The following is a 23,200-nucleotide window of genomic DNA, read 5'->3' on the forward strand; positions in this document are numbered from 1 at the left end:
AGGCTGTCAACCTCTCCTTTTGTTTATTGGCCATTCATGGTTGGCGATGATGCTGGCTTGAACTTTCACTCTTTCCTAACTTCAAGCACCGTTTACAGTCCTTTCTTGTGATATACTTCAAACACCTACTTACCACCCAGTTTCCTGCTGTGTTCTTCGTTGGACCGACTCATCCAACCTCAGATATATCCACTCCGAACCCAACTTCTTTCGACTTCCTGTCCTGAATCTACTCTTACCGATCCAACACTTCTGGTAGGCCTGGTTGCCCACCACCTTCTTTCTGGGCTATATACTACTTTGTTCATATCTTATTTACCTCCTATATTTATCTTGTACACTCTTCCCATAATGTTGCTTCAGAGGCTTTTTTCCTTTGCCTCTATGGCAGCGCTCATATCTACGGCGCTGGCTAAACCTGTCGTCGTCAAGGGAGACTCTTGGGAGGTCCCCGAGGCTGTTCGCCCCCTAAACCACCTGGAAGTGCGGAACCCCATGGCTGAAGCGCGCTCTCAATATCTTGAAAAGCGTTTGTCAGGTGAAGTGAACCTCAGGAACTCGTGGGTTGAAAAGTCTTTGTTCTCAAGGTAAGCAACAGTTCCATACTAGTCTCTTTCTATACTACCTCTGACTACTGACTGCTGTTGTTTTAGTTCTGTTGGTGGTGTCAGCATCAGTGCTAGATGTGTGGAGTGCCACATTGACGGCACCGTTTCTGTCGATCTTAGCAATGAGAATCTGATCAATCCGGTCCTACGCATGGACTTTGTCGGTGTCAAAGCCTGGATCGAGCTAGGCCTTATTGTCACCGGCGGCAAGACCTTTACGCTCAACCTGTACACCAGTCAGTCCCCCATCGGAATTGGCTTTCCTGGACTCAACGTTGGTGTTCTTCTCTTTGTTGATTTGGTACTCGATGTTGATGCCGAGATTGATATAACTGGTGGCTTTTACGTCGAGCTTGCCAACAACTCGTTTATCGAGGCCGCTTTGCTCAAGGGCGAGCTTGAACAGACTGCCTTCAAGGGTGTCGGTATTCAGTCAATCCCTGTCAAGGTCAAGCACGGAGACGTCATGTTGACCGCTGCTCTGCGTGTTCGTGTCCAGGCTGGCGTTGAGGCTGATGTTATCGGCACCAGTGCTGTTGTTGCCGTCTATGCCAACATCATCGAATTCGTACTGAACCTGCAGGTCACTGCTCCCAACTGTTACTTGGAAGCGACTGAACACTTCAACGTCAATATCGGCGCTTATGCCGATGTTGAACTTTTATTTTTCGATATTGCTGGTCCGACTGCCTCGACTACATTGTACAACTCGCCTACCCTAACTCAATGTCTTATCGCAAGCAAGCCTGCATCAACCGGAACTCTGTCCATGACAGGAGGTGTTATTGGAGGAAACCCTTCAGCCCCTGCGTCTCTTGTTTCGGAATATATGAGTACTACAGCTGCTCGTGCTATGATCACTCCCGCCCCCGTCAATTCCAGTGATCCTTATGCCCTGCTTCCGGGCGCCCTTGCCGCCGCTCAAAATTCTGCACCCGTTTCGGCTCAACCCATCGCCACCGGTAACTCTAGTGATCCTTATGCTTTGCTTCCCGGAGCCATTGGCGTGTCTAAGACTCTACTACTCGGCTCTAGCCGTGCTGCTACCCATAGCCTTCATACTGGCTCTGCTGATCCCTATGCCTTGCTACCGGGTGCTCTCGGCGTAGCAAAGTCTTCTGGAGCTGCTACTGGTAGTTATCCTGCTGGTTCTAACTCCACTGGTATTTACATTGCATCCACCAGAGGCTCTACTATTGCTGTTACCCCATCGGCTCCTCCTGCCATTATTATCAAATCTTATAATCCTGGACTTGTCAATGCCCCCTCTAGCTCAGCTCTGTCCACTAGCACTGGCTATGGCATCAACCATGTTGGACCTACTGCTATTCCTGGCTTAGACTCCAAATCATTTTCTTCCAAGGCTACTGACACTTACCCTTACGGCTCTTACACCCCTTCATCTGCTACGTCAACGGCAAGGTACCCTGCTCATAACGCTACTCTGACCGCGCACGCGACAGGCCCCGTCACTGGAATACCTTACGGCACTGCTGGTGTAGACCATGAGCATCCCCCCATTGGACCTAGCACTGTTGTTACCATGACCATCTGTGCTGTTCATGTAGTGAACTGCCCCCCAGAATTCGCTCAACTTGTCACTGTTACCAAAGCCCTTCTGGGCCATCCTGAAGCCACTTCACTTACTACTAGCACAGGGGCTGATGGCATTATAACTACCACCAGTGAAACACCTACTGGTACCAAGGCCCCCTTCGTTTTTCCCGCCAAATGCACTCCTCTTATCCCTTTGGAGGTGCCGATTGTGAACATCTATGTTCCACCTCTGGATGCTGTAATTCCGGACTCACCTTCACTCAACATCATCGACTATGGCTACGAGCAGATTATTCAGGACGCTGCTGGAAACGAGACTACCGTCATGTTTGATACAGCTACTCCTATGCCAATGGCGATCCCGACTGGAGGACTTTCCAACTCGGCCTATCAACCTGTTCCCAAAATCAAGGAATATAATGCCCATACTACCAGTGCTTCGGTATCTGCTAGCGCGCCAGCCATAACTGCTGATAGCGTTGTGCTCAGTAGCGCCTTGAATGTCCGTCATTCTCTGACAAGTGTGCTTGGATCATTCGCAGCTGTATTTGCCATTGTTCTGCTGTAAATTTGACATGAACTGTCACCATGAGCCGGGATACAGAAGTTCAGCACCTGGGCTGCGGTGCCCGCCTTTGCAAATCTTCACCTTTCCTTTATCTTCTCTTCTTGCCTCCCTTTTTTTCTTTTTTTTTTGTATCTCAATCTCTTTTCAGCACATATATGAGTTTATTTTTTCTTGACTTTTATTTCCTTGTTTCTCCCCTTTTTTGTGTCTCAAGTCTTTGGGAAAAAACAATACAGACTCTGATCATTTCCTTTGTCACGTTCTATGATCTATGATCGGTTCTAATGTAACTATGTACTTTCCCGATCTACCTTTTTTGTGCAATTTGATATTAATACATACCCCCTTGTCTTTGTTGATATTGTCAGCATGCCAACCCTACAAATAGAAGCATCTTAGGGTTGTGCTCCTCTGACTACATCGGAATTGCCTTCAACTCGTTCACGTTCTAACATCACAACTCGCCACAAGAGGAACGCTATTGTAAAAGTTACCAACCTAGTGGAAGCTGAACGACAAAAGGCCTTACTTCTCCTTTTCTTGCTTGGACTAGACTTTGCTTCTAAGCTTCACTAGGCATTCTCCTCCGACTACTACTTGACTCTAGCACAAGACATCGATGGACTGCTGGGCATAAAAGGGCTACTCTCTCTCTCTTCCATAGTATCTAGAATAGAAGGCATCGATCATCGTTCGCCTTTCTTCCCCTTCATTGAATACATTCTCTTTCATTGAACCCTCTGAACTTGTGACGTTCCGGATACTTCTCCGTACAGGTCAACAGTGAGTCCTCCTATTAAACACTGAAAGTCTTGATCGTCATGACATATGAAAATTTGCTACGTGAATGTCGTTGTTAGTTAGCTGTAATGATTTATATGGGTGAAACTCGGGATTCACTTGTTGAAAAACTGTCAGAGCCATACCGAGTGACTAACTTGTGTAACCATGTACACACATGTATACATGAGTGGGGCAACCCTATAACTACGACGTCTGTTAATCATCTTTGTATTGTGAGCAGAGATATGAACAGCTCAATCTACAAGTCACTCGAGACACTTATATAGTCAGATGAACAGTGCAAAGCCTGGAGTCACAATTCAAAGGTATCGTATGCATAAAGAACAATAGAAGCACGAATAAGTACCCAAGCCCAAGGACGTTCACTTCCGGCGGTGGCATTTTGCCCACTTCCATGATGGTCTACACATGCATCATGTCCTTGCCACAAGGTTTGTTTGATACGGAGTAAAAAAGGCAGATATTGTACATAACTCATACTGCTTAGAACTTTTCACAAAGGCCCAAGTTCAGAATACAGCCCGGGGATAAGAATCTTATGCCATCGTGCGTTACTATTGTTACCTGAAGAATATGTAGCAAGCGTACCTTTAGCTTCCCTTGGAGTATACCTGGAATCTTACCTCAAGTTCTATTAGTTAGAGAGAATCCGAATTAATGTATGTAACTTTACCACCCATCAAAGTTTCCAAACCCGCCTCCAGACTTGGCTTTTTTGCGCACTGGCTCCTCCCACGGGGTCTCCTCAACTGTATCCTCTTGTGATGATGCGGTATGCTTTGTCTTCTTCAAATACTTCCCCACCGATAGTCCAGCATCTACGTCAACTGGGTCGTTACCTAAGATGCGCTTCCCTGTCCATGTCACTTTGTCATCATCAGTACCCCCGATAAGAGCAATAGTCTCAGTTTTCTTCTCCTCTTTTTCCTTCTCGGCTTTGTCCTTTTGAAACTCGTCAAAGGGGTCGATATAAACAACGACGTCTTTGATAACGATCTTGTTAAGTGGCCGGTCGGAGCCATCGGTCGGCGCATTCTCCATCCGCGCGAGAGGCTCACTTCCCTGTGAGCCACCCCCAGATATAACCCGACCAAAGATGGTGTGTTTGCGATCTAGGTGAGGAGTTGGTTTATAGGTGATGAAGAATTGGCTGCCATTTGTGTTCTTGCCCTTGTTTGCCATGCTCAGTGTTCCACGAGCATTGTGTGTCTGTGTACCTTCAAATTCATCGTTGAAGTTCTTGTTCCAAACGCTCGCACCTCCCTTTCCAGTGCCTGATGGATCACCTCCTTGGATCATGAAGCCGGGAATATTGCGATGAAATGAGACACCACGATAGTAGCCTTTTTGAGCCAGGCGCGTAAAGTTCCAAACAGCCTTTGGCGCTGTGTCTGTATGGAGCTCAATGTTCAAGTTTCCAACATTCGTTTCTATGCGGGCATAGCCTTTATGTTGAACCATCTTTGGCCTGAGCATATATTCTTCATCTGTAAGGAGTGCGCGCTCGCTACTGGTTTCCGGCGTCAGACCTGTACTAGTAAAACTCGCAGCGGCTTTACCGGTAGTGTACGTAGCTGCATTTGCAGCTAATCCTTTATCCTGAATTAGCCGGTTTGTCGTAGGTATAGACTTTTCATTGCGTTTCAAGGATGTGGCATCGTTGACGTTGCTTCCGACTTCGCATCGCTTGCGCGCATTGTCGACCGCCATTTTGGCGCGAATGACCTTCTCTCCAATTCTTCCCAAGGAATCTACATTGATGTTGCTCTCAGAGCGCGCCTCTTGCTGTTCTTTGGTAAACACCGCCCCTTCCCCGTCCTTGATGTGCTTAAACTGACTCAAGTCACGACTGTCGACGGCTTGTGGATCTTGAAGCGTGATGATGTCCTTGCGGTTGAACTGCTTATCGTCTAGAAGATCAAGCCACATTTTTGGCTTCATGTTCATTCGCTCAATAGTATCGTAGGCAAATACGTTGGCATAGGTCCCATGACGAACGGCGACGATATGCGTGTTATCAGTGAGGACCTTGAAGGTGACGGGGTCAACCAGTGCACCGCGGCCACTTTCGTTGCGTACGAAATTGAGCTTGATTAGATCTTTGGGATCAAGAGGCTTTCCATCAACTGGATTTGTCTGTTGCCTATCAAGCCATTCACTGATGACTTCAACATCGAAGATCGTGCCATTTGGCGTGCAGACAGGATTTTTGAAAGGCTGCAAACTGGCGGCGCAAAAGTTAAAGGGGAGCCTACGGAATGAGCCTTCCGGTCGTATGCGGCTTGTACCAGCCCCTCCACTGGCCGAAAATGAATCTGCCGACGACCACTCGCTGTGCGTAATCTAAGACGTCAAGGTTAGAAATACATTACATTCAGTCCATGAGATCAATCAGGCAGATTTCGACATACATATAGTTTGTCAGTTCCTAGGAGGTATAGAATGTTAGTAGGAGCATTTCTCTGTGCGGCAATTCAATCGTGCGCGCTCACCTTTTCCCATTTTTAATTGATATTCTTGTAATGAAATAGCACTGGTGGTGATAAAAAGTTTGCATGAAGCTCTTCAGTTGTTGTAGTTAGATAGGTTTCTACCTGTAGTTCTACATACATTAAATAGGGTGTAGATAACTAACTAGTCAAGTATGTACGTTCTATGATTACTAAGTAATTAGTCTTTGACACTTCGCTCAAGACAGTTGCCGTCAGCTGTCCCATGGCTGACTATTGGAGCCTGACAGCTACGCCACTCCTTGTTAGATTCCAACATCATTTCCTGGTCGATAATGGCGACGCAAGCCACCAAATCGCACTCCTAGCAATACTTTTCTGCCAAGGACGAAGTTACTCCCATCACCTTTCACTGTTTGCGAATACGCAGTTTCTGCGCCATTTACTCGATTCGGCACCGCGATCGAAGCTGCGCTCTCCATCCTCGGAACGAAGTCAAGCTCCGGCAATCCGACTGCCATTGCTATCTCGAAACTGGACAGCGAATAGCTTCTCTCGCTACCGACGAGAGTCCCGCTGCGAACTTGCTATACTTTACTTCTGCAATACCGGGCCGCACTCCAACCAAGAACCTATACGCTAAATTGCTGCCTACGACGACAACGACACCAATATTCACGCCATCGAAAATACCTCCGAGTTATTGCACACAACAACATAGATCTTGGAGCTCTTATCACCATCATCCACGTCCCAAGATGCGGTCGTGGCTCTGGTCTGTGGCTATAATGGTCATGTCCTTCTGGGCCTGTCACGCAATGGAAGTTTCGATGGTATGCCGCCATTGCAAGCTCCATTATCAGACCATAATAACACAGCTAATTCGTTCTCCGTTATCAACAGGACCAAACCGAAGAAAACAAACGACAATGCACTGGTGAGTGAAATACACAGTCTAGTGTCCTTGGAACCAAAGCTTTACTCTCTAACACAGGGCAGGAATGTACAGCAAATCTTCCTGGGGCGGTCCGGTTGATCCATTCATCAACATCATCTTCCAGAACGACACGGTTGCCGCGGACAAAGATCCTATTGTCAGTCTGTTGATTTTTGAATGGCGGGATATGGATTTAATTGGCGTGACGGAGCCGGAACTGCCAGGCGAGGTGAGACGAAATAACTCGGCATCAATTCACATTACCGAGTTAAAGTAAAGCTAACACGTATGCCTTTTTTTTGGATAGAGAATCCTCGTCCTTTGCGACAATGCGCAGGTCTCTGCCGGTGCCTGCCAAGACTCAGACTATGGAAAGTTTGTTCTCGCCCCCAATGCCGTCAATACTTCCAAGCTAGCAATCTACAACGAAGCTGTGCACCTCAAGGATATTCATACAAAGTCATACCCTATCTCAAAGACTGGCTACTACTGTTTATTCACCGAGCCTTTTACAAACGACGATTACAATGCTGTGGCTGTTTTCAGAAACGCCTATGGCGAGCTTCCGGCCACTCAGGTCCCAAAACTCCCATTCTATGGTGGTATCACTATTCTCTACGCCCTAGTAGCAGTATATTGGGGATTCCTTTACTACATGCATCGTCACGATATTCTAGCAGTACAGAATTACATCACTGCAATCCTGGTATTCCTAGTGGTTGAAATGCTCCTTACTTGGGCCTTTTATGGTTTGTTCATTTCCTAGCGACAATAGACTGAGTGTGAGGCGTACTAACAAATATACCTAGACTACCTCAACCGCAACGGTCGCAACATGGGTGCCAATATATTCATGATAGTTGTTGGAATCCTGAACGCCGGCCGCAACTCCTTCTCTTTCTTTTTACTACTGATTGTATGCATGGGCTATGGCGTCGTGAAGCCAACCCTTGGCAAAGCCATGATATACGCTCGCTGGCTAGCAGTCGCTCACTTTGTATTTGGGTTGATATACGCCGTTACTGGTCTGTACATCACCCCAGAGTCGGCTGGCCCGTTCTTATTGTTCGTTGTTCTTCCCTTGGCGGCTACACTCACGTCCTTTTATGTTTGGACTCTCAACTCCCTAAACGCTACGCTGAAGAACCTACGTGAACGCAAGCAGAACGCCAAGGAAGCCATGTACCGAAAGCTTTGGTGGTGTATACTGTTGTCCATTTTCATCACATTCGGATTCTTCTTCATCAACTCTTTGTCATTTGCTTCAGTCAGTGATCCTGACTATGTGCCTTTCCACTGGAAAACGCGTTGGTTTGTACTGGATGGATGGCTCAACCTCGTCTATTTTGCTGATGTGGCCTGGATTGCCTACGTCTGGCGCCCTACTGCTAACAACCGTCGTTTTGCCATGAGTGATGAGATTGCACAGGATGATGATGGAACCTTTGAAATTGCCGATCTTGGCCAACCTGATGGACTTTCAGACAGTGAGGATGAAGAAGCAAACATTGGCCATCATCAGCCCCGCCAAGAATCAGGAGTTATCCCTTCTAGCTCATCAATGCCTGTAGCCTCCATCACAAGAACTCAGCCACAGGCAAAGCCTGTTCAGGCCCACTCGAAGCGCATGTCTGAGGAAATATTTGCAGTGGGCGATGGATCTGATGAAGATGATTCTGACAACGAACTGAATGGTTCTGATCACTCAGATGATGACTCGGACAATGAGGATGCCAAGTTAGTTGGGCGACAGGGAAAGAAACATGAGTAGATGGGTAGGAAGCATAACAGAACATGTATCTTTCATTCACGTTGGACTTGTTAGTCATGATCATTTTTAGCTTTGATTTACACAATGATAGAGTGGCCTGCATGTTTGGCTGAACTTCAATAACTATCACAGGCAAAGATGTCTTCATGGTCAATGTCTATTGACAATAGCTTGGCCCATATGTCTATACCATAATCCTTTTGTAGTATTCTTACAGTCAATTCAAATGTCCATTGATCATACAGTTATATCCCCCCCAAATCCAACTGGGACCCGCCTGCCGCTGTTCTCGGGTATTACGGCGAGTATCTTGTATACTTTTCCCATTCCATTTGGTGACTTGTCCATCAATCTTTCTGCTGCATCCCTGATTCTGTCGGCGAGGTCCTTGTCAGCAACTGACTTGGAAATAGCTGCAGCTTGCTCCTTCATACCCATCATGGAAAGGAAATCGCCCTGCATGACTGGCCCATGAACCTCGATATGTGGGCTTGAGTCGATAAAAGCATCTGTGAGGCCTTTGAAGTCCACGTCGGCACTCAGGTCGACTAACCCAGGTTCCGAAAAAGCGCTAACACGTTGGTGTTCCTTGATGCCACGCAAGGAATTGGCCGGAATGGCATCCGATTGACCGTAGTCAATTATCAACGCAGCGCCCACGGGGCGGTCTCGCGCAAACGTGCTGTTACCCCCAATCCGCGCCGCAAAATCAGATGCATACATATCAACATCGGGGCAAATCTCAACGACAGCCCCGGGCTTATTTTTCATAGCACGATAGCGTTCTTGAATCTCGGGCAAGAAGCGCGAATGTCGGGTGGGAGTTGTCGAGCAATATAGCTGAAAATCAGGGACAGCACCGGCTCTTTCTATAGGAGGGGTTTTAAGACTCTGATGAGTCGAATTCGCCGGGGCTGGGGCAACCACAAGCTCACGCCACTCGGTATTTAAAGTGGGATTTTCGGAGTCCGAGTTAGTTTGGGGAAGAGGCCGAGTAGTAGTGTTTGAAGCAGTCTTGGACTCAGGCACAGCAACCGATTGAAAGATGTGGATTGGAAGGGCGTCGAAGAACTCATGGGCGACGATCAGGGGCATACTATCCGCGCTCTTTGGTACCGATTGTATGGTCTGGACCCAAGTTATTTGGACAGGAGCTTTGCCCTTCCAGAGGCAGGACCAAGTACCGGCGGCCTTGTTCTCTACCATGTGAGCATCCTCACCACAGAGTCGATTCTTTTGTTCCAGGCGCATTTCAGCACTGGCTTCAACCATGTAGATATTTTTTATGTGGTTGACCAAAGCGTGAGAGCTGATGATCTGGGTGTAATAGGGAGCTTGTCAGCGGCGTAGTAATGGATCGGATCTTTGTCCAATACTCACTCTCAAAGCATCACTCATCAGTGTGCCACGACCAGGGCCGACTTCAATAATATTCACAGCTTGTGATGGCCGGTCCGCGTTTTGAGCCAGCCATTCTGTCAGAAACCACAAGCCAACTATTTGACCAAATAGTGGTGAGATCTCGGGGGATGTTACAAAGTCACCCTTCAATCCAATTTGCTCCCGATCTTTTCCTAGTGCGCCAGTGTAGTAGCCACCAATGTCTGATGTCAGACACATTCGCATATAAGAAGCTACTGGAATTGGACCTGTTATCTACAGTAAATATGTGATTAGCAAGGACACTGGTTAAACTCAAGGTGGGGGGGGGGGGGGGGGGGGGCATGACGTACTGAGATAGCCTCGGCAAGACGTTTCGCCAACGGCGTTGACCAACTACGAGACGATATATCATCACGAAGAGTAGAAGATAGTGAGAACAGGCGAGAGATAGGTCGATTGGCTGGTATTGCTGACCGGAGAATCGTCGACGCACGAGAAGATGCACGAAGTCGGTTCATGGAAGCTAAGCATTAAATAGCCAGTAAGATTTGAAAATAAATAGGGTTGCTAACAGGGAGTCAGTTTGGAGCAAGACGTTTGCTGTACAAAGACAACGAAGCACCGGTAGTCGTGGGTTATCTCTAGTGAGCAATGCTAGGAGAGTCGAAGTGGTGGAGCTTGTCCTGTGCCTTTTCCCACAGAAAAAGCTTAGCTTCGACTGGCTATGCATGTAACTACAAAGACATCAAGTCAAGGAAGAACCGACCCACTTTGAGACTGATGGATGCAAGGCTGATGCCAGGTGTTAAAGTGGGGCATGCCGAGCCACACACAGCCTTGTGAGCTTTTGACGTCAACGACATGGCGCTGGCGCTGGCGCAGGCGCTGGCAGAACGCCAAAGAAATTGTAAACACGACACACTCAACTGGCTACGCTTTTGTGTCTTTCGAACCATCTGCCACAAGGTAGACGCTAGGCTTTCTTGACCATACATTCATCTCTTTTCCTGGCTATAATGTCCACCAAGCCGTCTTCCAGATGGGAAGAAACATCTCAAGATGCAGTGCAGCATGCTCGTCGCAAGAGAGACAAAGCCGAAAAGAAACGCCAAAAGGCCGATAAAGCACGTCTCGACACCACAGCGAAGGCTCGAATTCAAGCAGGATCATCTCCCAATCATCTACATCCAATTCTAAAGCCCAGTCACGACTATTCGCGTTCCAGAAAACGTCGGCGCATAGCTACACTGCAAGACTCTGAGCCGTCCAAGACACAAGTAGACGACGCCGGAAACAAGCGTGATATGAAACTCCTCCGGTTCGAAGGCGGTAATTTCGGCCCTCCGTGCGCCACCTATAACGGATTCTCCAAACTTAATAATATTGCCGAGGGAACCTACGGAAAGGTCTGGCGCGCGCAATGTCAACAGACGGGCAATGTATTTGCCATAAAGCAGCTTAAGTCTGAAGATGGCGGTAGCAAGAAAGCCCTGCCTGTGACTGGTCTTCGAGAGATCCAGATACTGCGGGATTGCGATCATCGCAACATTGTAGGTCTCGTTGATGTGGCTGTCAAAAGTGCAACACCTCCCATTGAAAGGTATGCAAAGCTCCCATATTTCCCATGTCCTCCGAAAAAGACCCAAGCTGAAAGCCATATCGCGAAATAGTGTCAGTCTCGTCCTTGACTTTATTGAGCATGACATACGCACACTTCTGTGCAGCATGCCTGAGCCGTTTTTGGCGTCCGAGGTCAAAACCCTGCTACTACAGCTTGTATCTGGAGTCGCATATCTTCACGATAATTGGATTCTTCACCGCGATCTCAAGACGAGCAACCTCTTACTCACCAACCGTGGAGTTCTCAAGATAGCTGACTTTGGTATGGCACGATATGTCGGCGATCCGGCGCCACGCGATCTTACTCAGGTTGTAGTTACATTGTGGTACCGCGCGCCAGAGCTTCTACTTGGAGCTACCTCGTATGACGGGGCAGTTGATATGTGGAGTATCGGATGTATATTTGCAGAGCTGATGACTCGTACGCCACTTTTCCAGGGAAATGTTGAAGTTGATCAGTGGTCAAAAATCATAGATTTTTGTGGGCCTTTGAACGATCAGTCATGGCCTGGTTTCTGGAGACTGCCTTTGGCCCAGGCCATGAAAGCATCAAGGTACCACACACGAGAGTACAAACACATGGTTGATACTCAAGAATCGCTTCTTCGACTGCTTCCAGACATCACCCCAGGCGCGGGGAACTTGATGCAGGCACTATTGTCGTTAAACCCCGGTGCCCGTCCTCGACCTAAGCAGGCTCTAGAGAGCGAATATTTTTCAGAACTTCCGAAGGCGAAACAAGAGCACATGTTTCCTACGTTTCCGAGCAAAGCACGCCAAGAGGCTAGAATGTGGGACGAACCACCAGCGCCGCCACGCGGAAACAATGTATTTCGAGATGACGATTAGACATGGCCTACAGGCACAAGTAATATGGCCCAGACGCGTAGCAACGGACCACAGATATCCGTTGGTTCACGGAACTTCTGCATCGTTGAAGCGAGTTTAGAAGAGTGAAGAAAGGTTAAAGTCGCATTGAGTTTGAAAATAAAGACGGTCATGAATTTATGGCTAACCTGTAGAGTCAAGAACTCCCCTCCCAAGACAAACCACGGATAGATTAAATAAAACAAGTAATGCAAACGTTGAAAAAAAAAAACCAAAAAATGTAGGCAAAGCAAGATAGGGCCCTAAACAGAAGCATAGATCTGTTCATTTCAAACTATTTCAAGAATCTAGGACAAGATGCTTCCAGAAACCACGAACTGTTTATCAACTAGCCATACACATTCAAAGCATGCAGATGCGTTTTCCAGAATCAAGCAAGCCGAGAATTAGACTATGGACTGAAAACGCCATTTCGGGATGGTAAGGGAGGTGCAAGCGAAAAGGTATGTACGCGCATCGTGAAAGGAAGAACTCAAAAGCGTTTAACGTGTTTTGTGAGAAGGCAAAGCAGCTGACTGGCTTTGTCTTACCGTTGGAATAACCTTAGATATGGTATGACACATATTTGTGACGCGTAGAAAAGTGAGTCAGCAATGGTGCTATAGCACGAGTCCGTTGAGGAACCACGTGAATCCAAAGGTGATGAGCAGACTCGTGAGAACCATGGGCAACACGAAAGAGGATGATTTTGAGGCCGCGCCCACGATACACGTGGTGCACTCCCAGTCTGCAAGAGGAGTGTAGGGTGCCGGGGTGTAGATGCCAAAAGTAAAGGTGGACTGGACAGCGAGGTAGCCGCCTTCAGCGGCAGCAGTGATAGAGTCTTCGGAGTCTTTGATGATGAGTGTGTAGTTGTGTGGCACAAGTGGCTTCTGCGCGTCGTTAGCTTGCTGTGAAGAGTCCCAGATAAAGGTGGCAGGTGTGGCCCAAGTCATGTTCGAGGTCAGGGTCCAGGATTGTGTGATGGAGCTGCAGCTCAGAATCAGATCGATGGCAGTCGGGGTAGCGCGAACATTGGTGTAGTTCCACTCCCATGTGTAAAAGTCGCCAGCCTTGTATAGGGGCTTGAATGCCGCAGTCTGAGGAGAAATCATAGACATTCCGCCGGCCTGAGCGTCGGTAAAGACGGTGCGCGTGCTGCTTCCGCTGGAAGATGCCCGACTAGAGCTTCTACTTGCTTGGCTAGTAACGCTTGCCCCCCTCGACGCAGATGTTCTGGTAGCTGTTGATTGCGAGTCGTCGGTACCGGTGGCAGTTGACTCTTGGTCACTGAGCGTGAATGCATCGACACTAGAAGCGGTGTTGTCATCGGCTTGGGAGGAGGATGCAACAGCTAGATGCGAGAATGATTGTCAGTTTACGGCTGCGAAGGGGTAGGACTCTGGCTACCGTTGCGTAGACGTACCCGTATTCACACCAACATTGGAGTTGTCGTTTTGACGCACGTAAAGCGAGTCCATGGGAGGCATCCAGCTAGGCCAAGCCTGAGCGACCGAAGCCGCTGAAGCAAGGCCAACAGCCACGCGCGTCAGAGTGGTGGAGATCTTCATGATTATTCGGACGACTTGACGAGAGGTTGTAGGCTGAACAGACGAGGAAGAATCAAGATGGTCTGATGCAATGGACGTAGAAACGCAAGCCGCAATATCAAGAGAAACTGCAGAGTTTACAAGAACAAAAACTCAATGCAAGGAGATTCAACTCCTATGTGGCCCACGTCGACCAGGGGCTCCCTGTCGTGGTTTTCCGGCTGCAAAGGGCTTAGGGTGAAGTTGTATGGCGTTTTGTATTGTTATTTTCACAGGCTTGTTTGGCGTTTTTCTGCTGTGCAAATAGGGGGTGTCAGGAGAAGGCAGGCTGGATTCAAGTCTGCAAAATTGCAACGGCAAGGGAGAAGTGCTGAGAGAAAGCGAGTGTCGGAGAAGAAGAAACCTAGCTGGGAGGTGAAAGCGAGCGTAGTTTGAGGATGTGGAAGAAAGAATGAAAAAAGATCACAACTGAAAGTAAAAGACTGCGAGACTTGAAAGCGAACGAGCAGATGACGATTAAGAAGAAAAAAAGAGGAATGGGGGAGAACAGACAGGCGAAAATAAAATTAAAAAGTCGCCAAAAGGAGCCCGGCGGACAAAAAAAAACAAACATCGACCAAGCCCTTTTAGCCATCCTGAAATCATCCCAGCACACTCCACAAGCCCCAAGGATTAGGGATTGCTCACTGACTAAGCTCCCAATCCGAGCTATGCATGCTATAGAAACGAGACATCGCCCAATCGCAAGAGCCAATCAAACGGTCACACGACTCAGCCTCGACTAGGGCAGTGACGAGGGTGAAAGGGGAAGGATCTCGCAGGAGTCAGGGAAATATCGTATTCAACCAGGTAGCACTTGTACAACTCGTAATGTACATAGTTACATACTCTGCAAATTCATGGATAACTGACTACGATTGAATCTGAAGAAAATTGTGGCAGAACTACACGCAGTATGAGTGCTCCAACCAAAAATACAAAAATTGCACAAATACACAAGCACGAGTGCAGGTAGAAACATATAAATGCATTACATAGATTCGTATGTGCATATCCAACCAAATAATTCGTGGCACTGTTCTTGTGTCCAAGCACCAAGGTCTGTAATCGTCAATCAACCATCTTGACCAGAGAATCAGAACAAAAATAACTGCGACACTCCTGCCCGCTTCGTATTCATTCCACGACTTGGTCTGCACCACAAAGCGCCAGACCACACAACAGTCGTTTGAGGTTTTGGTGGGCTCCCAGCCAGCACGCTGGGAACAACATGCGCACTCAAAGTAGTTTTTTATGCCTTGGGTTCCGGGTTGATTGATTTGATTATACCTGTACCTATACAAGCATTTTTATGCATCTGAAGGAGTCCGTGGCTGGAATTTGAGACCATGCAGGGCAGAATGCATTACTTGACTAAGTAATCACAGACAACCGGCAGCTAGCTTACAACACCATTTCACAATGTTCTCATGCATGCACCCAACCCTAATTATTTGATATAAAGCTCTAATGTCATGCTTGCGTCTGTCGATTTCTAAACCATTTCACGATAAAAAAGCATCGCGTTCCTCCAGTGCTTTGGCAAGACGCCTATAATCTCGAAGAAGCTCTAGTACCTCCGATACCCGAATATCACCTGGGTTTTGCAGTTCCATGAAATGCTTCTTTGGAGGTGCAATCTTTGGGAAATCCTTGGCAGGATCGGCTTGTACTGATTCGGGGAATGCCTAAAGGTCGAGTTAGTGGAAGTATTGGGTGACTTGCAACTAGCTATGACAACTGGGCTTTTCTTACAGGCGAAAGTTTGTCTCCCTTGGTAAAAGCTACCCCAGGATGCTCAACCAAGTTTGATGGCGCGTCTTTTGCATTCTTCGTAGGGTGGAAGACAGGAGCAGCTGATGTGGGAACTGAGGTGGGGGTTACCTGGTTGCCAGATGTCGATCTTCCAAATCCTCGGAAAGACCCGATACTACTTGACAAACGAGCCATTGGGTTTAACGAGCTTCCCAGATTAAGGACACTGTCGAGGACAGCCGTATTGGAGCTTTGTGTGTTGTCCTTGTGTGAGACACTCTTTGAAAACGTGCTGCTTCTGCTGTTGTTGTTGCTGTCAGTGCCGTGATGTCCTTGTTTCCGCCCACCAATAAGGTCGATCGTTTTGCTTTCAAGAGGAGGAGGTCGATGTAGGGTGTCTCTTTGAGTATCGGAAGACATAGTGTTACGGTCAAATGGGAGACCTGCTTGGTCGGCAGTCACGTCTTCTTCAGGTGGAGGCGTGCTAATCAATTTACGCGCTTCCTCAAGTGTTGTTGGGACCACGAGTATTTTTCCAGTCGCGTTAGTATCCCGCAGTTTTCCAAGTACAAATTTGTAGCTGTCACCGAGGCTGGTGGAGATATTCTTCAAACCCTGGTCGGCTGTGGTAAGAATATCCGACGCAACACCGATAGCATTAGTAGCAGGTGCATTGGCTAGCTCACTCAGTGTTCGTGGCTTAGATGGACGTGATAGTCCGGCCAAGAGTGTGCCCGACATGGTGGTTGTTGTTGAAGAGGGTGAAATGGAGCGCGAGGACGAGCGTGATTTAGAGGTAGATGTCATTGCAGCTTCAGATTGAGAGACGCTTTCTATCCCTGTGCTGATACCAGGCGTATAGGCTGGAGGGAAGGTTGCGGACTTGGTGATTGATCCAGACTTGGAAATCTTCAAAGGGCCAGATGGATGTTCGTCCGCACGTAGCGTTGACAAGTCTACTGTCTCAAGAAAGCCAATAGCGGCTTCCAAATTGGTGAGACAGTACGCAGCCTCACCGGTCAGCTTGGGCTTCCATCGGAAATTTTGGATGAAGTGCACATCGCTTGTGACGTTAAGATCTTCTGGCCGCATGGTGATGAGTGTGTAGATGAGCATGGGTAAAATCTCGTCGGCGGATGACGAGGAGGGCTGGAAGCGAGCCAATGTTTCTACAATGGCACGATGTGCAGACCGGAGATGATTGAGCTTTCCAAGGGGGTAATGACTTTCATTCATGCGTATGAGGTACTGCCGGGCATCTTGTAGACAGTCCTTTATATCCTTTTCACGAGAAGCCTTGGCGTCTGAGGTGTCATCCGGAATATCTCCAAGAGCAATGCCGAGATCAGACGGGTTTATGCCGACCAATGCAAGTGCGGCTGCTCGGGAGCGCAGCCGGTCATCGGAAGCTTGATCCTGGGTGCTGCGATGTCTGTAGATGCGATCATAAATGCCCTCGCAAACCCTCCGCTCAACGGCCTCTTCCAGGCGCATCTTTTTCGTCTCAAATGCCTTTCGAACTTGCTGCCTGGTGGCTAATTCTTCATCGGAAAGTACTTTATGTTCCGAGTTTTCAAGGCCATGACTCCTTGTTGAGTGCCGGCCAAGAAAAGAACGTAGAGGAGGAGGGAGGGCTGTTGCAAAAGCTTCACGGGTTTGCTGGGAAGCTAGGGTAGCAACATGAGTGGTGATGTGTGATGCTGCAAGTTCATAAAATTCCTGAAAGAGTGCGTGGAGGCGCTCGATATTTGGCGGAGTTGGATGGATCTTTGCTGTCAAGGACTCTATAAAGCTACAAATGAAAAAGAATATTAGTATTTGATTTCAGGTGGCAAGGTATACAAGTGAAGCTCAAGCTGGGTATGGTATGGTTACCTATCCGAGAGTGCCACTATTTCAATCGGGATTTCCCCAAGATCTATGGATTGGCGAGGCCCATCAGATGCAGACGGCAGGTGGACTGGAGCAGAAATACCGGATTCATGGGGCGTATGGGCGGTGTTTGTAGTTTCCGTAGTGTCTGTGGGATTCATTTCTGTGTGTGTTTAGTGTTGAAGGGCAACTGGGAATGATTCGTGAACTAGGACCAAGACTATGTGTGCTGTTGGAGATCTATATGTACTGAGGGGAATTCCAACTGGGATGCTTTAATTAGGACGCATGAACCACTTCTTCATGCGATAGACTAAAAATATCTATAACCCTAAGCCATGGAGCTTCAAATAGGGAACAAAGCCTGAGATTGTGTGTAACTATGTACCTACGTATGTACTTCGAGACAATGTCGTGGAAGAACAAGGATACATCCAAATGGGTCTTATTTCCGAGAAAGAGAAATTCTGCAACATATCAACCCGCTGCAACAACAATAGCAAGTGTGAAGAGGAGTCCGAGGCTCGTTCTCTAAACGAGTAGCCAAATGCTCACTGCTATAGAACCGCTCGAAGAGGGGGCAGCTAGAAGTCATGTGCAAAATAACTAGCGGCAAGTTTACCTTTAGACGCACAAGGATGGCTAAAAATACTCTTTTTCAGAGCCTCAAGTGCTTCCTAGTCTATCCAAATAACTTCAGAAGATAGGGGAGCTCTTCGTCCATCACTGCCAGTTGGTGGTTTATTAATGGTAATATCATGTACTGATTAGCTTCACGTATGGAAACCATTGTTGTTTGGAGCTTACGATGAGGCTTGCAGCTCTAGAAGGATCGTTAGTCTCGAACTATCCTATTGATATTCTGCGACGCTCAGTATTTGGTGTATAGCGCGCTGTTATTTAACATATACTGTGAAGGTTCATAACATATCGACAAGAAACAAGCGTTCATGAATTGAACTTGTCAAGTTATGAAGCCTCACACGCTAGAGGTTTCTGTGCTACACCGGAGCTGTCCCCGAAGCCTAACCTCACATACTCCCACGAGTTAGTATCCTCCACATTGATAGCTCATTGCGAGTCTCGCTCCCTGAACTAGTTGTTACATATTCCAACACACGGGGGTTTGAAATACACACATTCGTTGTTGTTAAGATTGCACCTTAGCATACTTGTGATCCGTCCTTAACAGTTATTTGTCGTCCTAGCTATTCACATACGCCAAATTATACCCGTGATTATCTCACCGGACGTTTCTTTCCTAAGGGGCGATTCGAATGCTCTATAATTTTCATATTCTGAATCCAAAGGTCTACATGGGATTTCGACTCCAATACAACTCTTGAGCCACATAATCATGAATACTTGAGACTCAGTTTATCTCGTTTCTGATTTAGCATTAGATGAAAACATCATAAATTATTGTTCGTCTTTCCCTGTTTCAAAATTACTCACGTTTTCCTGTGTCTTTGAGTTTGGGAAAACGGCTCTGACAAGGAATGGCTTGTGAAAGAGTTCATCATAGTATAGATGCCTTGGCCTAGGCTCAATTGCCACAAATGAATTTGTAAAGAGGAGCAAAAGAGTGTGCATTGTCACTTTGAACTGGCTGTAACGAACTATTTGTTTTAACTTCTAGACACAAAATATTGCCGTAATTGCAGGGCTCTAAAAGTACAGTCTGGCCACTAACTAACAAAATATCAAGACTGAGCGCCGGCCGGTCGACTTGACGACACCAGCCGACATGACAACAGCAGGCCGAACCAACTATGTATACACATGTCGCAACTCAAACTAACTATATATCGCGCGGCATCTGTCTACCTCCATGACCGATTTCTATTTTTCCTTATCGCGATGTACGGCATTTGTATTTTTTAGTCTAGCGACGATGTACGGTATGTATCAATTAACAAGAAGCATTGAGGTAGTCTGGCACATACCCTTTGCAAAGTACGGATTATGTAATCCCAGACAGCTAGGCTGAGGCAAAAATGAACTAATGCGAGGCTTTTGTTCAATAGACTGACACACCAAACAATGGAAACGAACTGGATGTCATGAACTGAAGTTCCTTACACTAAATTGTGACGAACGCCACACCTCGACTGGATGTGGCGCTAGGTTGCCACACACCAGGGTCTTTGCCACCAGTTCCAATAGGGGCGACCATTGTGTCAGAAACTGAGGTATTAATGTCAATACATCGACAGCGCCTCAATGCCTTACGAATAAGATGACAATGACATGGAAATAGCACGGGCACAACTCTTGCAACCGATGATGGATACTTGGAGTTCTGGATATAAAAAGCGTTTGATATTCTGGCGTTGAGATAGTTCTGTTTTGCTCTTTAACCTTTCAATCACATTCGATACTTCAGCTTACTCTACATTGTTCTCTTGAAGTGGCTGGCCGCCTTCTCTGTTATTTGATTTAGTTCTTGATATATCTGTCCCCTCTAACCCGGAACATATATTGCCCCCTGCTCTATCTCGATAACCCTTATTCACCAGATTCAGTTCTTGGTGTCTCTAACCAAGTATGTGCAATCCTCGTTGTTGCACCTACGATACTTCATACGCCTGACCCGACCTGGCGTTGTTGATTATTATATTCGCACTGCTGTTTGTTGCGTCTCCTTATTCCTATACCACGTGCTTGGTATTTTGTGTTCCGACGCGGATTACTTTCCGACTACCACTCGTCTCAACGCTGGGTATGTGACGCGCCCGGCCGTCGTACCTTTTCCTATTCGTCTGACCTTACTTGGCGTCTCGACCTCGACCTACCCTATTCACCAGATTGACTTGGTGCCTCTACCTCCCTTTATTCTTTGCACCCGTTTGACTCAGTGCCCTTATATCTATTTATTTCTATTCACCAGACCGACTTGGTGCCTCTACTCTTTCGTCGCATGGTGGTTGCGCCTCTTTATACTTTGTCATACCCGATGACGTTAATATTTCGATCCGGACTCGCGCTTAACCATACATAGCACGTGCCCGACTTCATTCGGCACGATCTGCTGATGCGATTGTAACATTTTGAGAGGTTCATTTTGAGAACCCGGCCAGCAATCGACGCTACTTCTTATTTCCTATACTTTTATATCTCTTCACCTACGACCCGTTGTTGCGATTGGTTTTTAAGCTTGAACACATTCTACCAACTCTTTTACATTCTTTATTTTTAACATCCTCTTCTTTCTTTCCTCGGTCCTTCCTGCTTCTTCTTCACATAGTTGAACCTCATGCACAGGGGGAAGCCCTATATATATATATATATACCCGCCCTGGCCCAGTTTTGACACAAAACTGCTTTTTCACATACTAATCTTTTTTTTTTTTTTTTAATTCATGTACCTTTTACCCCATTACTCCATACTAAAGGTACTTCAAATATTCTTTTTTTTTTTTAAATCCAACTTTTGCTAAAGACTGCCTAGCTCTGATTGGCTGGATCCGCTTGTTTATGCTCGGCTATTTGCCTGCAGAAAAAAAAAACAAATCTTGTATCCTGGTCTTGTTGCTGAGCAGACCTGGCAATTGACATGTACCCATGTCTTGGTATATATAGGATTCTTTTTTTTTTGTTCAAGTGCCTTTGTAAATGTCCAAGTCCCAGCGACACACTTACACTTACACACACACATTTACTTGACGCACACACTGATTTTGCGACATCACGATTGAACAACTTGGTGTTTAACATCAACGCAATCAACGCAATCAACCATACATCTACTATTTCATGTATGTGCACTCACCATTAATTGCTTTGTTTACTAAAAACTGGATAGCAACAGATGTGCAACACAATTGCCTTTTACTCTTCACACACGTCTAGTTGCTGAATTGCACGACTCAGAAATGGCTGCATCGTGAGAGCCTGTTGAGACATGCATTTTGAAGCTGGCAAAAAAAATCCAAATCAGTTGTATGTGACTGGCACGACAGCGATTTACAGTGGCTGCTTTAGTGGACATGGCCTGGAAGCTGTCGCAACTATTGAGTGTCTTTGCACTGGGATGCACTGGTGAGATCTACATTAAAAAAGAAAACAAGAGAATTAGAGTGAAGCTGAGGCTTGAAGAGACAAACTATTACAGACCATGATTTTTTTGAAGTAAATTTGCAGTTGTGGTGGCTGTTTGAAGATTTCAAAGAAAGTTCAACTGCGACAAAATGCGGCAAAGTATTCGGGACGGGGTGGTCGGTCGAGAAAAAGTCCAAGTTGTTTGAAAAAAGAATTCGACGAACAAGGCTGCTGTGCAACTCAGGAAACAGTGGGGAAGTAACAGGGATCCGCTGAATCAGAGAATAGCATACTCGTATTGGAAGTGATCGAGGCAATTGGCTGTCTTCACAGCTCGATGCACTCACGAGAACTGCATTAAAATGAACAAAAGATGTTTAAAAGTGAAGATAAACCACTGGACTGGTTGCTGTAGTATTCATATTTTTTTTTTTGGAACGACGTGGTGCAGGTGTGGTGGTTGTTTGAAAAGTTAGAAGACTGGTTGACTTCGTTTTTTGCTTGGCTTGTTGGTAGCCATTGCACATTGATGAATATTGGGTAGGGTTAAGAGAACAAGGCTGACATAATGAACATCACACAAATGGGAGCGCACACAAGACAATTGGTAGATCACAACACCGAGTTTGAGCAGATATAGTTACAGAGACAGAGCAAGATGTGACCGAAGATACAGAAGGGACATTGAGTATAGGCTGGAGATTGAGATTGGTGCTGGTGAAGTGTCACAGGTGAGAGTTGGGTGGTGGCCGGAATTGAATATCTCCTTTGAGCAGCGGATGTGAGGTCAAGGCAAGTGACAATCATGACGAGTGATAAGGCAAGAGGGCAAAGTATACTCGGAGAATGAGCTGGTTTGGGGGAGCATATCGGTGTAATTTGATTGTGCAGGTGACAAGTGGTTGGGATGCAGTGAAGGCAGACGTGTTGTGGTGATCGGGGTAGTGAGCGGGGTGGTGATGCGGAAGTCAAGTTGCGAACAACACAGGATTGAAATCAAAAAAGAAAGTTTGGGCACAGAGCATGAACTGAGTGATACACACACACGCCGGTATAATTGGATTTCATAGGCGACAAGTGGTCGATGTGCTGTGACGGTAAACGTGTCGTGATGTTCGAAGCAGTGAACGCGGTGGTGATACGAAAATTGACTTGACAAGACGGGGAGAATGCACGACGAAAGAAAGTCTATGCTCCGAGAATGAACAAACTAAAGTGCAGACGGAAATACAATTGAATTGCAGAGGGGACAAGAGGCGGCTGAGCTGTGACGACAAACGTGTTGTGATGTTCGGAGGTGTGCGCGGCGTTGAGATGCGAAGTTTGGTTTAGCGGAGCAGGGAGTGTGCAGGTTGAAAATAAAAACAGGCGCGGAGGA

The 23,200-nt window shown here is 46.9% G+C and overlaps 7 protein-coding genes across 7 annotated transcripts; 3 read left to right on the top strand and 4 right to left on the bottom strand.

Annotated features, from left to right (window-relative positions):
• Positions 1 to 351: 351 nt before the first annotated feature.
• BROUX77_003149 (uncharacterized protein) lies at positions 352 to 2,733 on the top strand (the record flags this gene model as incomplete). The annotated part of the gene is made up of 2 exons (XM_073747769.1): positions 352 to 587; positions 654 to 2,733. 2 exons carry the CDS (start codon positions 352 to 354, stop codon positions 2,731 to 2,733), a joined length of 2,316 nt encoding a protein of 771 aa, XP_073608231.1.
• A 1,473-nt stretch (positions 2,734 to 4,206) lies between these two features.
• Positions 4,207 to 6,039, bottom strand: BROUX77_003150 (uncharacterized protein; the record flags this gene model as incomplete). Its single annotated transcript, XM_073747770.1, has 3 exons — positions 4,207 to 5,880; positions 5,949 to 5,965; positions 6,030 to 6,039. The coding sequence occupies 3 exons, from the start codon at positions 6,037 to 6,039 to the stop codon at positions 4,207 to 4,209; spliced, it is 1,701 nt and encodes a 566-aa protein (XP_073608232.1).
• A 706-nt stretch (positions 6,040 to 6,745) lies between these two features.
• BROUX77_003151 (uncharacterized protein) lies at positions 6,746 to 8,695 on the top strand (the record flags this gene model as incomplete). The annotated part of the gene is made up of 5 exons (XM_073747771.1): positions 6,746 to 6,820; positions 6,891 to 6,924; positions 6,987 to 7,153; positions 7,232 to 7,673; positions 7,734 to 8,695. 5 exons carry the CDS (start codon positions 6,746 to 6,748, stop codon positions 8,693 to 8,695), a joined length of 1,680 nt encoding a protein of 559 aa, XP_073608233.1.
• A 237-nt stretch (positions 8,696 to 8,932) lies between these two features.
• On the bottom strand, positions 8,933 to 10,596 carry BROUX77_003152 (uncharacterized protein; the record flags this gene model as incomplete). The annotated part of the gene is made up of 3 exons (XM_073747772.1): positions 8,933 to 10,012; positions 10,076 to 10,351; positions 10,429 to 10,596. 3 exons carry the CDS (start codon positions 10,594 to 10,596, stop codon positions 8,933 to 8,935), a joined length of 1,524 nt encoding a protein of 507 aa, XP_073608234.1.
• Positions 10,597 to 11,094: 498 nt separating this feature from the next.
• BROUX77_003153 (uncharacterized protein) lies at positions 11,095 to 12,547 on the top strand (the record flags this gene model as incomplete). The annotated part of the gene is made up of 2 exons (XM_073747773.1): positions 11,095 to 11,678; positions 11,749 to 12,547. The coding sequence occupies 2 exons, from the start codon at positions 11,095 to 11,097 to the stop codon at positions 12,545 to 12,547; spliced, it is 1,383 nt and encodes a 460-aa protein (XP_073608235.1).
• A 638-nt stretch (positions 12,548 to 13,185) lies between these two features.
• BROUX77_003154 (uncharacterized protein) lies at positions 13,186 to 14,136 on the bottom strand (the record flags this gene model as incomplete). Its single annotated transcript, XM_073747774.1, has 2 exons — positions 13,186 to 13,919; positions 13,992 to 14,136. The coding sequence occupies 2 exons, from the start codon at positions 14,134 to 14,136 to the stop codon at positions 13,186 to 13,188; spliced, it is 879 nt and encodes a 292-aa protein (XP_073608236.1).
• Positions 14,137 to 15,659: 1,523 nt separating this feature from the next.
• BROUX77_003155 (uncharacterized protein) lies at positions 15,660 to 17,942 on the bottom strand (the record flags this gene model as incomplete). The annotated part of the gene is made up of 3 exons (XM_073747775.1): positions 15,660 to 15,842; positions 15,910 to 17,701; positions 17,785 to 17,942. 3 exons carry the CDS (start codon positions 17,940 to 17,942, stop codon positions 15,660 to 15,662), a joined length of 2,133 nt encoding a protein of 710 aa, XP_073608237.1.
• Positions 17,943 to 23,200: the final 5,258 nt, after the last annotated feature.

This window comes from Berkeleyomyces rouxiae, assembly GCF_048999995.1.
Source record: "Berkeleyomyces rouxiae strain 22BRR77 chromosome Unknown BrBRR77_ptg000002l, whole genome shotgun sequence".
Lineage (NCBI taxonomy): Eukaryota > Fungi > Ascomycota > Sordariomycetes > Microascales > Ceratocystidaceae > Berkeleyomyces > Berkeleyomyces rouxiae.